At 43.6% G+C, this 16,933-nt stretch overlaps 1 protein-coding gene across 2 annotated transcripts in view; it reads right to left on the reverse strand.

The window, feature by feature from the left end:
• The window catches only part of LOC118366646 (receptor tyrosine-protein kinase erbB-4-like), a 545,013-nt gene that overhangs the window by 195,450 nt on the left and 332,630 nt on the right, over window positions 1–16,933 (reverse strand). For both annotated transcript variants that reach the window (XM_052493562.1, XM_052493560.1), the window contains exon 3: window positions 15,166–15,352. In XM_052493562.1, the coding sequence (XP_052349522.1) occupies window positions 15,166–15,352 (187 nt within the window). The remainder of the gene's footprint in view (window positions 1–15,165; window positions 15,353–16,933) is intronic.

Consider the following 16,933-nt stretch of genomic DNA (forward strand, 5'->3'; position numbering starts at 1 on the left):
TGTGTGTGCGAGACCAGCTCCCAAGGCTTGATATAGCAGGAGCATGACAAAAATATTGGAGGATAATGGCAAAATATATACAAAGAGACCGAGAGACAGTAGTAAAGAAAGAACAAATTCAGATTCACCAACACAAGTCCCTCTTACTCCTCTCCACACCACTGACTAAGGGGGACTTTCAAACAATTCTCTGCCTCTTTTCACTGTGTCTGCCTCTGGACTCTCAGCGTTGTCTGTGAACAACCTAGTATCACAATGTTGAGATAGACTCTTCTGGCACTACAGAAAGCTGCTCACCAACATTTTCCTTCCCAAAGAAAATAATTCATCAAATCAAATTGTATTTGTCCCGTGCCGTAAAATGCTTACTTACAAGCCATTGACTTACAATGCAGTTCATGAAATAGAGTTAAGAAAATATTTACTAAATAAACTAAAGTAAAAAAATGAAATAAAATCTAAAAGTAACGCAAGAAAATAACAATAACAAGGCTGCATACAGGGGTTAGTGGTACCGAGTCAATGTGCAGGGGTACATGTTAGTACAGGTCATTTGTAGAGTGACCATGCATAATTAATAAACAGCGAGTAAAAACAAAGGGGGGTCAATGTAAATAGTCTGGGTGGCCAATTGATTAATTGTTCAGCAGGCTTATGGCTTGGGATTGGAAGCTGTTGCTTTGGCGCTCCGGTACCGCTTGCCGTGTGGTAGCAGGGAGAACAGTCAATGACTTGGGTAACAGGAGTCTTTGAATTTTTTGGGGGGCTTCCTCTGACACCGCCTAGTCTTTAGGTCCTGGACAGCAGGAAGCTTTGCCCCAGTGTAGTACTGGGACATACACACTACCCTCTGTAGCTCCTTACGGTCAAATGCTGAGCAGTTGCCATAACAAGCAGTGATGCATCAGGTCAAGATCCTCTCTATGGTGCTGCTGTAGTACTTTTCAGTCTCCCCTGTCGTGCCCTCTTCACAAATGTCTTGGTGTGTTTGGACCATGATAGTTTGGTGGTGATGTGGACATCAAAGTACTCTCGACCCGCTCCATTTCAGCCGCATCGTTGTTTGTCTTGCTCACATTGAGGGAGAGGTTGTTGTCCTGGCACCACACTGCCAGGTCTCCGACCTCCTCCTTATAGGCTGTCGCATCATTGTCAGTGATCAGGCACTGTTGTGTCGTCAGCAAACTTAATGATGGTGTAGGATTCGTGCTTGGCCACGCAGTCGTGGGTGAACCGGGAGCACAGGAGGGGACTAAGCACACACCCCTGAGGTGCTCCAGTGTTGAGGATCAGGGTGGCAGATGTGTTGTTGCCTACCCTTACCACCTGGGGGAGGCCCGTCAGGAAGTCTTGGATCCAGTTGCAGAGCGAGGTGTTTAATACCAGGTCCTTAGCTTAGTGATGAGCTTTGTGGATACTATGGTGTTGAACACTGAGCTGTAGTCAATGAACAGCATTCTCACATACAGTGGGGAGAACAAGTATTTGATACACTGCCGATTTTGCAGGTTTTCCTACTTACAAAGCATGTAGAGGTCTGTAATTTTTATCATAGGTACACTTCAACTGTGAGAGACGGAATCTAAAACAAAAATCCATAAAATCACATTGTATGATTTTTAAGAAATTAATATGCATTTTATTACATGACATAAATAATGATACATCAGAAAAGCAGAACTTAATATTTGGTACAGAAACCTTTGTTTGCAATTACAGAGATCATACATTTCCTGTCATTCTTGACCAGGTTTGCACACACTGCAGCAGGGATTTTGGCCCACTCCACCATACAGACCTTCTCCATATCCTTCATCCTTCAGGATGAAGGACTTTCAGCTCCCTCCAAAGATTTTCTATTGGGTTGAGGTCTGGAGACTGGCTAGGCCACTCCAGGACCTTGAGATGCTTCTTACGGAGCCACTCCTTAGTTGCCCTGGCTGTGTGTTTCGGGTCATTGTCATGCTGGAAGACCCAGCCACGACCCATCTTCAATGCTCTTACTGAGGGAAGGAGGTTGTTGGCCAAGATCTCGCGATACATGGCCCCATCCATCCTCCCCTCAATACGGTGCCGTCGTCCTGTCCCCTTTGCAGAAAAGCATCCCCAAAGAATGATGTTTCCCCCTCCATGCTTCATGGTTGGGATGGTGTTCTTGGAGTTGTACTCATCCTTCTTCTTCCTCCAAACACGACGAGTGGAGTTTAGACCAAAAGGCCCTATTTTTGTCTCATCAGACCACATGACCTTCTCCCATTCCTCCTCTGGATCATCCAGATGGTCATTGGCAAACTTCAGACGGGACATGCGCTGGCTTGAGCAGGGGGACCCTGCGTGAGCTGCAGGATTTTAATCCATGACGGCGTAGTGTGTTACTAATGGTTTTCTTTGAGACTGTGGTCCCAGCTCTCTTCAGGTCATTGACCAGGTCCTGCCGTGTAGTTCTGGGCTGATCCCTCACCTTCCTCATGATCATTGATGCCCCACGAGGTGAGATCTTGCATGGAGCCCCAGACTGAGGGTGATTGACCGTCATCTTGAACTTCTTCCATTTTCTAATAATTGCGCCAACAGTTGTTGCCTTCTCACCAAGCTGCTTGCCTATTGTCCTGTAGCCCATCCCAGCCTTGTGCAGGTCTACAATTTTATCCCCGCTGTCCTTACACAGCTCTCTGGTCTTGGCCATTGTGGAGAGGTTGGAGTCTGTTTGATTGAGTGTGTGGACAGGTGTCTTTACTACAGGTAACGAGTTCAAACAGGTGCAGTTAATACAGGTAATGAGTGGAGAACAGGAGGGCTTCTTAAAGAAAAACTAACAGGTCTGTGAGAGCCGGAATTCTTACTGGTTAGTAGGTGATCAAATACTCATGTCATGCAATAAAATGCAAATTCATTACTTAAAAATTATACAATGTGATTTTCTGGATTTTTCATTCAGATTCCGTCTCTCACAGTTGAAGTGTACCTATGATAAAACATTACAGACCTCTACATGCTTTGTAAGTAGGAAAACCTGCAAAATCGGCAGTGTATCAAATACTTGTTCACGCCACTGTAGGTGTTCCTTTTGTCCAGGTGGGAAAGGGCAGTGTGGAGTGCGATTGAGACTGCATCATCTGTTGATCTGTTTGGGCGGTATGTGAATTGGAGTGGGTCTAAGTTATTCAGAAGGATGGTGTTGATGTGAGCCATGACCAGCCTTGTAAAGAACTTCATGGCTACCGACATGAGTGCTACGGGGCGGTAATCATTTAGGCAGGTTACCTTCGCTTTCTTGGGCACAGGGACTATGGTGGTCTGCTTGAAACATGTAGGTTACAGACTCAGTCAGGGAGAGGTTGAACATGTCAGTGAAGACACTTGCCAGTTGGTCCGCTTATGTTTTGAGTACGTCCTGGTAATCCATCTGGCCCCGCAGCTTAGTAAATGTTTACCTGTTTAAAGGTCTTGCTCACATGGCTATGGAGAGAGTGATCACACAGCCGTCCAGAACAGCTGGTGCGATCATGCATGCTTCAGTGTTGCTTGCCTCGAAGCGAGCATAAAAGGCATTTAGCTCATCTGGTAGGCTCGCGTCACTGGGCCGCTCACGGCTGGTTTTCCCTTTGTAGTCTGTAATAGTTTTCAAGTCCTGCCACATCCGACTAGCGTCAGAGCCGGTGTAGTAGGATTCAATCTTAGTCCTGTATTGACACTTTGCCAGTTTGATGGTTCGTCTGAGGGCATAGTGGGATTTCTTATAAGCATCCGATTTAGTGTTCTACTCCTTGAAAGCAGCAGCTCTAGCTTTTAGCTCGGTGTGGATGTTGCCTGTAATCCATCAGAGCCGGTGTAGTAGGATTCAACCTTAGTCCTGTATTGATGCTTTGGAAGTTTGATGGTGCGTCTGAGGGCATAGTGGGATTTCTTATAAGCATCCGGATTAGTGTCCTGCTCATTGAAAGCAGCAGCTCTAGCTTTTAGCACAGTGTGGATGTTGCCTGTAATCCATCAGAGCCGGTGTAGTAGGATTCAATCTTAGTCCTGTATTGACACTTTGCCTGTTTGATGGTGCGTCTGAGGGCATAGTGAGATTTCTTATAAGCATCCGGATTAGTGTCCTGCTCATTGAAAGCAGCAGCTCTAGCTTTTAGCACGGTGTGGATGTTGCCTGTAATCCATCAGAGCCGGTGTAGTAGGATTCAATCTTAGTCCTGTATTGACACTTTGCCTGTTTGATGGTGCGTCTGGGGGCATAGTGAGATTTATTATAAACGTCCGGGTTAGTGTCCCACTCCTTGTAAGTGGCAGCTCCAGCTTTTAGTTTGGTATGGATGTTGCCTGTAATCCATGGCTTCTGGTTGGGATATGCACGTAAGGTCACTGTGGGGACGACGTCGTCTATGCACTTATTGATGAAGCCGGTGACTGGGGTGGTATACTCCTCATTAGCATTGGATGAATCCCAGAACATATTCCAGCCTGTGCTAGCAAAACAGTCCTGTAACGTAGCATGAGCGAGTCACTGGTACTTCCTGCTTAATTTTTTTAATGTACGCAGGAACCAGGAGGATAGAATTATGGTCAGATTTGCCAAATGGAGGGCGAGGGAGAGCCTTGTATGTGTCTCTGTGTGTGGAGTAAAGGTGGTCAAGAGTTTTTTCCCACTGGTTGCACATGTGACATGCTGGTAGAAATGAGGTAAAAATGGATTTAAGTTTACCTGCATTAAAGTCTCCAGACACTAGGATCGCCTCTTCTAGATGATCATTTTCTTGTTTGTGGCCTTATGGAGCTTGTTATACTTGTTATACAAGCTTGTTATACAGCTTGTTGAGTGCAGTCTTAGTGCCAGCATCAGTTTGTAGTGGTAAATAGACGGCTACGAATAATATAGATGAGAACTGTCTTTGTAGACAGTGTGGTCTACTGCTATCATGAGTTATTCCACCTCAGGCGAGCAATACCTCAAGACTTTTTAATATTAGACATCGTGCACCAGCAGTTTTTGATAAATAGACACACACCCCCGCCCCTCGTCTTACCAGACGTAGCTGCTCTGTCCTGCCGATGCACGGAGTAGCCAGCCAGCTCTATATTATCCGTGTCGTCGTTTAGCCATGTCTCAGTAAAACAGAAGATATTACAGTTTTTAATGTCCCATTGGTAGGATAGTCTTAATCACAGACCTTCCAAATAATATGAAGGGTCGTGGTGGTTTACACACTCGTCAGCAAATTCTTACGAGGCACCTTTTTCTCAGTCTTTTCTTCATGTGGTTGACGGGGATTTGGGCCTTGTTTCGACAAAGCAGTATATGCTTTGCGTTGGACTCATTAAAGACATTTTTTTTGTCTAGTTTGAGGTGAGTAATCACTGTTCTGGTGTTCAGAAGCTATTTTCGGTCATAAGAGACGATAGCAGCAACACTATGTCTAAAATGAGTTACTAACAATGCAAAAAGGACAGTGAGTGATATGGGTCTATATGTTAACTGTACCTTACCTACCATGTATCCCTAAAGCAGTGGCGTGTTAGCCATAAGGATTTAGATTGGTGGTTTGACTTAATTCTCCATATTTACCAATGATTATAATGATGAATCTGATCCAACCATAAATTCATACATTGTGCCCCTGGACTGAGAGGATGGAAGTTTAATATGTCGCTAAATGTAAAAGGCTAATGTTAACTAGCTAAAGTTGCCCATGAAAGAAAGTTAGGCTAATGAGCAAGCACTTTAGCCAGGTAGCCTAGCACAACAAAAAATACAAATGTGTACTGTATGACAGTTATAGACCGTTTCGTCAACATGAAACAGAGGAGGATGGCATTGGTGTTTCTCTACATGTTTTTTTCTACTTGCACGCGCACGTGCACACACACACACACACACACACACATACGCACACACACACACACACACATATACACACACACGCACGCGCACGCACACGCACACACATGCACAGACACATGCACAGACACACACAAATGTGACTCACCACGTGGATTCAGTCTTATGTAGCAACATTTTTTTACATGGGATAAAAGTAGACTCAGAGCTATAAAATGGTATTATACACTGTATTTGAGGAAACAATGGGAAAGGAACTCTGCTTTGAAAGTTGATCAACTTGTAAACTCAATTTTGAGAAAACCGTCTTTCAATGTTTTGGTACTACTATTGGAGAGCCATTCTTTGTCTTCACCCATTCAACATTGTTCACACCCTCTTAAGCCTTAGCCCCACCCATTCAGCATTGTTCACACCCTCTTAAGCATTAGCCCCACCCATTCAGCATTGTTTACAACCTCTTAAGCATTAGCCCCACCCATTCAGCATTGTTCACACCCTCTTAAGCCTTAGCCCCACCCATTCAGCATTGTTCACACCCTCTTAAGCCTTAGCCCCACCCATTCAGTATTGTTCACACCCTCTTAAGCCTAAGGCCCACCCATTCAGCATTGTTCACACCCTCTTAAGCCTTAGCCCCACCCATTCAGCATTGTTTACACCCTCTTAAGCCTTAGCCCCACCCATTCAGTATTGTTTACACCCTCTTAAGCCTTAGCCCCACCCATTCAGCATTGTTCACACCCTCTTAAGCCTTAGCCCCACCCATTCAGCATTGTTTACACCCTCTTAAGCCTTAGCCCCACCCATTCAGCATTGTTTACACCCTCTTAAGCCTTAGCCCCACCCATTCAGCATTGTTCACACCCTCTTAAGCCTTAGCCCCACCCACCCATTCAGCATTGTTCACACCCTCTTAAGCCTTAGCCCCACCCATTCAGCATTGTTTACACCCTCTTAAGCCTTATCCCCACCCATTCAACATTGTTCACACCCTCTTAAGCCTTAGCCCCACCCACCCATTCAGCACTGTTCACACCCTCTTAAGCCTTAGCCCCACCCATTCAGCATTGTTTACACCCTCTTAAGCCTTAGCCCCACCCACCCATTCAGCATTGTTCACACCCTCTTAAGCCTTAGCCCCACCCATTCAGCATTGTTCACACCCTCTTAAGCCTTAGCCCCACCTATTCAGCATTGTTCACACCCTCTTAAGCCTTAACCCCACCCATTCAGCATTGTTCACACCCTCTTAAGCCTTAGCCCCACCCATTCAGCATTGTTTACACCCTCTTAAGCCTTAGCCCCACCCATTCAGCATTGTTTACACCCTCTTAAGCCTTAGCCCCACCCATTCAGCATTGTTCACACCCTCTTAAGCCTTAGCCCCACCCATTCAGCATTGTTCACACCCTCTTAAGCCTTAGCCCCACCCATCTCTTTAAGGGTTGATCCGTGCTTTCTGCACTAACTTGCCAGCTACTTCCAGACATCTAAGAGAGAGAGAACAGCTCACTGAACATTACTCTCCCTATCGCACTACCTGTATTTTTTACGTTCAAACAGCTCTCCTGTGAAGTCGTGACTTGCGACATACACCTAGTTTCTTGAATCTGGTCACAAATCAGAACCAAGGACAGCCACATCATATTCAGCTTATGTTGATTGGACTAAATTGTTTTTGGTATCTTTCAGTTGTCACTGTATTAGACTAAGCAGAGGTGATTAGATGATGTTAAAATGGTCCTGGAATAGTAGATGTAGCTCCTGTTTCTTTGCGACTTGCTTTAACTATCCGTGGTTCTAAATGAAGTTGTTTAGTAGTCCATTAAATGTGGGAAACATTAACTTGTTTGACCATGCTGTAGGTCAAGTAACTGTTGGTTACATGCAATATGTTTTGTGGAATTCACCGGACAGATGTTGCGCTCCGGTTATGTGATGAAATAAAGGTGTGGTTGAATTCATTCTACCACTGTGTCTTCTTATTGTCTCTGCCTTTAGGTCTATATACAATGGTGGCAAGGCATATGAACTAACAGGTTATAGAGCAAACAAGGCAATTATCACAGTAGGTTGTAATATGTATTTCTTTCTGGCTTGGTGATTGTACTGCCCTAAAGGGCTCCTGACAGAACTGGGTTTGTGTCCCAAATAGCACCCTATTCTCTCTGTAGTGCATGACATTTGACCAAGGCCCATAGTGCTCTGGTCAAAAGTAATGCACTTCATAGTCAATAAGGTGCCATTTGGGATGTAACCCTGTCTGGCCAAAGCCTGTTATTCATGTCCTTCGTTTATGAACAAACCATCTTAAAGAGCTACTGCTGCCATCAATTCTAAAAGGTAAAGGGTCACCCACCGCAGAGAGAGAGAGAGAGAGAGAGAGAGAGAGAGAGAGAGAGAGAGAGAGAGAGAGAGAGAGATGGAGGGGGAAGACAGAGAGAGAGAGAGCGAGAGGGAGAGAGAGAGAGAGAGAGAGAGAGAGAGAGAGAGAGAGAGAGAGAGAGAGAGAGAGAGAGAGAGAGAGAGAGAGAGAGAGAAGGAGAGAGAAAGAGAGATGGAGGGGAAGACAGAGCGAGAGAGAGAGAGAACTACACTTTCCATATTCACAAGTTCTTTTAGAGGATGTGAGAAATGTGAGAGAATGTGAGAGAATGGGGAGGGAGGAGAACACAACTTATTACATATCCTAGGTAGCCAGTCTTACCTACGTATATCTCCTCTGAGAAGGATCAGACAGTTAATATTCTTGTTCTGTGTTCATCAAACATGTGTTTTGTGTTTATAGACCAGGTCTCTCTTGAAAAATAGATTTCATCTCAATTAGGAAAAACCTATGTAAAATATCAAATATTCCTCCAAAATAGCACCCTATTGCCTAGTACCCTAGGGTCCATATGGTGCTGGTCAAAAGTAGTGCACTAAATAGGGAATAGGGTGACATTTGTAATGAAGCCCCAGTCTTCGGTAATGATAGCGAGTCCAAAACAGAATATACATTTTTAAAAGTGAGATGTTCACTGGACAGTTACTTTAACACAGGAGCAACATAACGTGGATATAATTACAACATAATTGCAATGCACTCAATAAACATAACTCGGGAACTGGTAGGCAGGTACAGAGAACACAGTATGAATTCACACAAAAACAAACACACAGGGTATGTACGACTGCAGAGTACTGCAGAGTGAATGCAGGGAAAGGAACCATGTTAAAGTAGTGTGTACGTATACAGATGTAGCTTACAGGTTAAAAACAGGCTACACTTTAAAACAATGGTTTCAAAAGGGTTCTTCGGCTGTCCCCATAGGAGAACCCTTTATTTTTCCAGGTAGAACTATTTTGGATTCCATGTGGAAAGGGTTCTAAATGGAACCCAATAGGGTTCTACCTGGAACCAAAAGGGTTCTCCCTGAAAACAAAAGGGTTCTTCAAAGGGTTCTGCTATGGGGACAGCCATGATGAAGTAAAAGGCTAAAGCTTGCTTTGACATTGTGTATTTCGCTGCATATACTGTCTGTACATACACCTTTTCATTCTGTTCCATGCAAAACCAGCATGTGGTTACCATTATCAGATTCTGCTGGGGACTTGGCAAGCCTGGTCCCAGATCTGTTTGTGCTGTCTTGCCAACTCATATGGCCGACCAAATAGATCTGGGACCAGGCTAGTCTGGTTAGAACTCAGTGGATACTGGTGCTAAAACTAGACATACAAAATATTACACATACAGCTTCCCAAGAACAGGTCAGGTGCCAATCAGTCAATCACCATTCAGAAAGATCACTGATAATCTCCTAAATTGGAATGCAGTGGCTGTAAGCAACATGCCATAGTATATGGCAGCTCTGTATGGATTTTGAACTTGAGCACCAAGAGCGACAAGAAGCTGCCCTCATCCCTCCCGCTACTTGGGCAATTTTTGCACATTTAACCATTGTGTCATAGTAATCTCCTCTTATGCACTCTGGACATGCATTGGTAGTACCCAACTCCCAAAAGATCATCGGGTCATTAATGGCCTGGTACTCAGGGCTGTATTGTCCCTCCATCAGGTCCTAACAGTCTGATACTCAGGGCTGTATTGTCCCTCCATCAGGTCCTAACAGCCTGGTACTCAGGGCTGTATTGTCCCTCCATCAGGTCCTAACAGTCTGGTACTCAGGGCTGTATTGTCCCTCCATCAGGTCCTAACAGTCTGGTACTCAGGGCTGTATTGTCCCTCCATCAGGTCCTAACAGTCTGGTACTCAGGGCTGTATTGTCCCTCCATCAGGCCCTAACAGCCTGGTACTCAGGGCTGTATTGTCCCTCCATCAGATCCTAACAGTCTGGTACTCAGGGATGTATTGTCCATCCATCAGGTCCTAACAGCCTGGTACTCAGGGCTGTATTGTCCCTCCATCAGGTCCTAACAGCCTGGTACTCAGGGCTGTATTGTCCCTCCATCAGGTCCTAACAGCCTGGTACTCAGGGCTATATTGTCCCTCCATCAGGTCCTAACAGCCTGGTACTCAGGGCTGTATTGTCCCTCCATCAGGTCCTAACAGTCTGATACTCAGGGCTGTATTGTCTCTCTAACCACTCTGATGTCAATGCAAAATAATTCAAAAATCACATCAAACCCTTATCTAAACAGTATGTGCTTTTAAAACTCACCTCACTGTGATTGATCAATTTGAAGGAAGAAGTTCAACAACAGGTTGAAACTGAGTGGAAAACATGGTTGATGTGTATGTTGTTTTAAAGCCTTAACATAATGAAATGGACAGAGCTTTCTAAGGTGATGATTCATTCAAAATTGTCAATTTGCATAGACCTATACTGTATATGAGGCCAAGCCCATATAAAACGATGATTGTGCCGTTCGACAATACAAAACCTACCGCATACTATTCACAGCAGAAAAACAAAGAAAATCTGATTTAAAATGTCTGTGGTAAAATTTGGTTGAGACTATACTCCAAAATTGACTGTAGACTGTATTGTTATCCATACTGGATGGACTGGTTACCTTATACTACGCTCCACAAATGATATCCATGAGTCAGGGAGCGAAGGTAGGCCTGTAGGCCTAGACAATGCTATTGGTTAATTTATTGTGCTGGGTGGCTTACAGAGTAAGCCTACAATTATAGTACATTTGTATTTGATTTTGAATAACCTAGTAATACAGCATTATTTATATTTTCATAATTAATAGGTTGACACATTACCTTTAGCTACAGAATATCTCACCATCATGCATTTCCATCTCCTCCCCTCCTTCATTCCTTTCTCATGTGTACAGAGAGGGGCTGTCAACACTTTCATGAAATATGGTTGGTTGTGAAAACATGTTGATGTTCGACAGATTTCACTTGATTTCCCAAATGAAACACTGGCAAGAACAGAGAGAGAGAACAGCGAGAGGCTGCATGCTCTCACACAGTGGTTGATCTGTGGAGTGAAATAATCAGAGTAGCTTACAGCACCCGCATGAGTGAGAAAAACAACCCAGCTGAAAAGTGGCTTCCATCAGCTATTAGATGGACGACATGTCTTTTTTCCCCTGCCCCTGTTCCTGCCCATTTGATAATGGGCCATTCTAAATCTAAACTAATTTAACATAGACAAGATCCAATTGAGAATAGTCTGATCGGTGAAAATACGATCACTTGATGAGAGAAAAGCATGTGCAATAGCCTATAGTCTCATCATGTAGCCCATATATGTTTGATTTCTAAGACATTCTATGGTTTGTCTCATTCACAACAAAAGTTGCCAAATAACTCTAAATCTAGCGTATATGACCAGTTTCAAATGATCACTTTATGCTCAACATAGCCACTTCATATATGCTCGCACTCGCTCTGGACTGGGAAAAATGTCCTTACTATTTCATTCCGCTATGTTCAATTATATTCTTTTTACTATAAAATCATATAATATAAAAAATGTCATGGGACATACAGTGCATTTGGAAAGTATTCAGACCTCTTGACATTTTCCACATTTTGTTACATTACAGCTTTATTCTAAAATGTATTAAATGACAAAGCAGAAACTGTTTTTTATATATATTTTTTTACAAATGTACTAAAAAGAATAAACGGAAATATCACATTTACATAATTATTCAGACCCTTTACTCAGTACTTTGTTGAAGCACCTTTGGCAGTGATTACAGCCTTCATGGGTTTGATGCTACAAGCTTTGCACACCTGTATTTGGTGAGTTTCATTCATTTCTTCTCTGCAGATCCTCTCAAACTCTGTCAGGATGGATGGGGAGCGTCACTGCACAGACATTTTCAGGTCTCTCCAGAGATGTTCAATCGGGTTCAAGTCTGGGCTCTGGCGTGGCCACTCAAGGACATTCAGAGACTTGGCCCAAAGCCACTCCTGCATTATCTTGGCTGTGTGCTTTGGGTTCTTGGCTTGTTGGAAGGTGAATCTCCACCCCAGTCTGAGGTCCTGATCGCTCTGGAGCAGGTTTTCATCAAGGATCTCTCTGTACTTTTCTCCGTTCATCTTTCTCTCGATCCTGACTTAGTCTCCCAGTCCCTGCCACTGAAATACATCTCCACAGTATGATGCTGCCCCCACCGTGCTTCACCGCAGGGATGGTGCCAGGTTTCCTGCAGACGTTACACTTGGCATTCAGGCCAAAGAGTTCAATATTGTTTTCATCAGACCAGAGAATCTTGTTTCTCATGTTCTGAGAATCTTTTAGATGTCTTTTGGCAAAGCGGGCTGCCATGTGCCCTTTACTGAGGAGTGGCATTCATCTGGCCACTCTACCATAAGGGCCTGATTGGTGGAGTGCTGCAAAGATGGTTGTCATTCTGGAAGGTTCTCCCATCTCCACAGAGGAACTCTAGAGTTCTGTCAGAGCAACCATCAGGTTCTTGGTCACCTACCTGACCAAGCCCCTTCTCCCCCGATTGCTCAGTTTGGCCGGGTGGCCAGCTCTAGGAAGTCTTGGTGGTTCCAAACTTCTTCCATTTAAGAATGATGGAGGCCACTGTGTTCTTGGGGACCTTCAATGCTGTATTTTGTTACCCTTCCCCAGATCTGTGCCTCAACTCAATTCTGTCTTGGAGCTCTACAGACAATTCCTTCATCCTCATGGCTTGGTTTTATGCTCTATCAACTGTGGGAGCTTATATAAACAGGTGTTTACCTTCCCAATCATGTCCAATTAATTGAATTTACCACCAGTGGACTCAAATCAAGTTGTAGAAGCATCTCAAGGATGCACCTGAGCTCAATTTTGAGTATCATAGCAAAGGGTCTGAATACTTACATAAATAAGGTATTTCTGTTTTATTTTTTAAATAAATTTGCTTACATTTCAAAACACCTGTTATCGCTTTGACTTTATGGGGTATTGTGTGTAGATTGATGAGGAAAAGCTTTAATTTGAATCCCTTTCAGAACAAGCCTGTAACGTAACAAAATGTGGAAAAAGTCAAAGGGTCGGAATACTTTCCGAATGCCCTGTACACATATCTTGTTTTCTAAATGAACAAGCCTACATTGCATGGCGCATAGCCAGACAACATACAGTATGTCAACTCATATTCTGGTCTTATGAAATACATTTTCTTTATATCACAATGTTTCTTTATACCTGCCTAAAAAATATAATGGATTTATTGTAATGGTTTATATTAAAATTATTTATTTTACTTTTTAAAATGTAGTTGTTCCAAGGCACGCATTAGCAGCTTGTATGTGCTTATATGCCTGGATGCCTGGAGATGCTAAATGTGTTCATGTTAATTAACGGTCATTTACCGTGAGACCAGCAGTCTTTTGCATGCCACAGCCCAACTCATGACTCCATTCTATGTGCACCAAAATTACAATCTGCTTCTCTGAATTGCCTTATGAAAGCCTAACACTGGAAGATGATATTTTAGCACTTAGCTGGTCATGTTGGCAATAGAAGAAGTTTTCAAATTATGACCGTCTGACACATATTGCGATTTATAATGGATCGTTTTTGGATTGCGTAAACAACAACAGTAATTGTGTAAAGGCAGGGGCTGAGTACCACACAAAACAACTACAAGTGTTCTTTCTCTGGTTCCTCAACTAGGAGAGCTCAAAAAAGGACCTTCTAGTTGAATACTTCTTTGAGTCATAAAAGTGCAATGAAATGACTTAGGAACTGTGCACACATTGGAGAGGTGTGTGGCCACGTGGACACACCAGTTATACCTCTCACTCAAACCCTTGTCATTGTTTTGTTTTATGTTGCACCTACCCCAAATTTTCCAAGAATATTTGTATCATGTTATCTAGATAATTTTCAGATTTAGTTATCAACAAATATGGTAAAAAGTACAGTAAAAGTCAAATGCACATCAAATCAACAGTATAATGTGTCAGGTCAACTGTTGTGTCCTCACCTTTAGTCTAATCATTTCTCCAAAATGTCCAAACTATTCCCTTTAAATTGCTACCATGGTTATTCCTATGTTTTCCATATTTCTTCTGTAAGAAACATTTAAATGTAGCCCGATCCGTATAGGCCGAATCCCACGAGGGGTTAAGATGTTATTGCATTTCAGCCAAATGCAAATAGTTTGGAGAAATAACCTGACAAAGAGTCGCAGAAAGCACAGATCTATAGCTGAGTTAGGTCAACCATGTCTTCCTCTCTCTATAAGTGTGAAGAGATTTCATTCAAATCTGTCAGTATAGCAGAACAGTAAGAACCCATTAGCTTTACATCTAGATAGACACAATTGATTTGAAAATATCAAAACAACTCGGTTTTATTCTCATTAAGCTGACGCTAACATTTGGTTCACACGTTACAGACATTCATTTAGTACTTATTTCATTGTCGCCATTTTCTAGCAGAGCTTCTGACTTTACACACAGTCACTGACTGTCAGGATTTCACTGAAGTTAGGCTGAGTAACAGTACAGTATGTACTGTCTGAAAAGAGGAAATTGAGTAAAAATGTATAAAGTTCTATCGACCCATGGTTATGTGTACTGTAAACTGTCCTTGTATGGCTCCACACGTCCAGAGACAACACAAACCGTTGCAGTCAACCACAACAAACTACGTCTAGAACAAAGGAGAGTGTCTGACTGTTACAGTTTGAAACACAGATGTGAAGACAACGTTGGAACGCTGGTGATTTATTTGATTCTTTAAGCCAAACTCTACTTTAAGCAATGTTCAATTGGTCGGCAAACTGATACATAAAGGGAGAGAACACATAAAAAGAGGGTAGGGAGAGAGAGATCTCAGAGCGTCAGACAGAGGAGACACAGAGACAGATAGCCTACAGGATACCCATCTCAGACCATGCACACATACCTGTGAGGTTCTTCAGTCCCAGCTGGCGCAAGCCAAAGTTCCCATCTCTGCGGTAGTTGAGGAAGATCGCCAGAGCGTAGCGGTCTTCATACATCTTAGTTCCTCTGATGATCCTCAGGTTCTCCAGCGGCAGGTAGTCAAACTGGTTCAGAGCCACCAGCACATAGCCTGTCACCTCACGGATAGACTGGAAGAGAAGAGAGGTGACAGAGAGAACATCAGACACAGCACGAAACAGGAGATACTGTAGGGAGACAAACAGACATACACTCAAATCTGGACACTGACTCTAGATCTACACTACATGGCCAAAAGTACATGGATACCCCTTCAAATGAGTGGATTCGGCTATTTCAGTCACACCCGTTGATGACAGGTGTATAAAATTGAGCACACAGACATGCAATCTCGATAGACAAAACATTGACAGTAAAATGGCCTTACTGAAGAGCTGTGACATTCAACGTGACACTGTCATAGGATGCCACCTTTCCAACAAGTCAGTTCGTCAAATTTCTGCCCTGCTAGAGCTGTCCCAGTCAACTGTAAGTGCTGTATTGTGAAGTGGAAACGTCTAGGAGCAACACCGGCTCATGCGAAGTGATAGGCCACACAAGCTCACAGAATGCGACCGCTGAGTGCTGAAGCAAGTAGCATGTAAGAATTGTCTGTCCGCGGTTGCAACACTCATTACTGAGTTCCAAACTGTCTCTGCAAGTAACGTCAGCACAAGAACTGTTCGTCTGGAGCTTCATGAAATGGTATTCCATGGCCGAGGTGACGCACACATGCCTAAGATCACCGTGCGCAATGTCAAGTGTCGGTTGGAGAGGTGTAAAGCCCACCGCCATTGGACTCTGGAGCAGTGGAAATTTGTTGAATCCCACTTCACCATCTTGCAGTCCGACAGACGAAACTGGGTTTGGCAGATGCCAGGAGAACACTACCAGCCAGAAAGCATAGTGCAAACTGTAAACTTTGGTGGAGGAGGAATAATGGTCTGGGGCTGTTTTTAACGGTGTAACGCTACAGCCTACAATGACATTCTAGATGATTCTGTGCTTCCAACTTTGTGGCAACAGTTGGCGGAAGGCTCTTCCCTGTTTCAGCATGACAATGCCTATGTGCACAAAGCGAGGTCCATACAGAAATGGATGGTTGAAATCGGTGTGGAAGAACTTCACTGGCCTGCACAGAGCCCTGACCTCAACCCCATCAAACACCTTTGGGATGAATTAGAACGCTGACTGCGAGCCAGGCCTAATCGTCCAACATCAGTCCCCGACTTCACTAATGCTCTTGTGGCTGAATGGAAGCAAGTCCCTGGAGAAATATTCAACATCAAGTGGAAAGCCATCCCAGAAGGGTGGAGGCTGTTATAGCAACAAAGGGGGATCCAACTCCATATTAATTCACATGATTTTGGAAAAGATCGACGAGTAGGGAGGTGTCCATATACTTTTGGCCATGTAATGTAGCTTGGTCCCAGGTCTGTTTTGTCCTGATCTGTTCATGCCATCTTCCCAACTCCTATGGTTTTCATCAATGACAACAGCCACAGGAGTTGGCAAGACAAAACAACTAGATCTGGGATCAGGCTAAAATAGACACAGAGTAGCTTTGAAAACGGATTCATCAGAAGGTCATTTTCACCTACCCAATTAGTCACGATGCAACTGTGTGAGCAAGATACCGATATAGGTCAAGGAAGACTTTGCTAAAACTTTCTGCTCCAAGTTTGTGTCTGCTCCACTCAGTAGCAGGGTGA

Source organism: Oncorhynchus keta, chromosome 34 (genome assembly GCF_023373465.1).
Source record: "Oncorhynchus keta strain PuntledgeMale-10-30-2019 chromosome 34, Oket_V2, whole genome shotgun sequence".
NCBI lineage: Eukaryota > Metazoa > Chordata > Actinopteri > Salmoniformes > Salmonidae > Oncorhynchus > Oncorhynchus keta.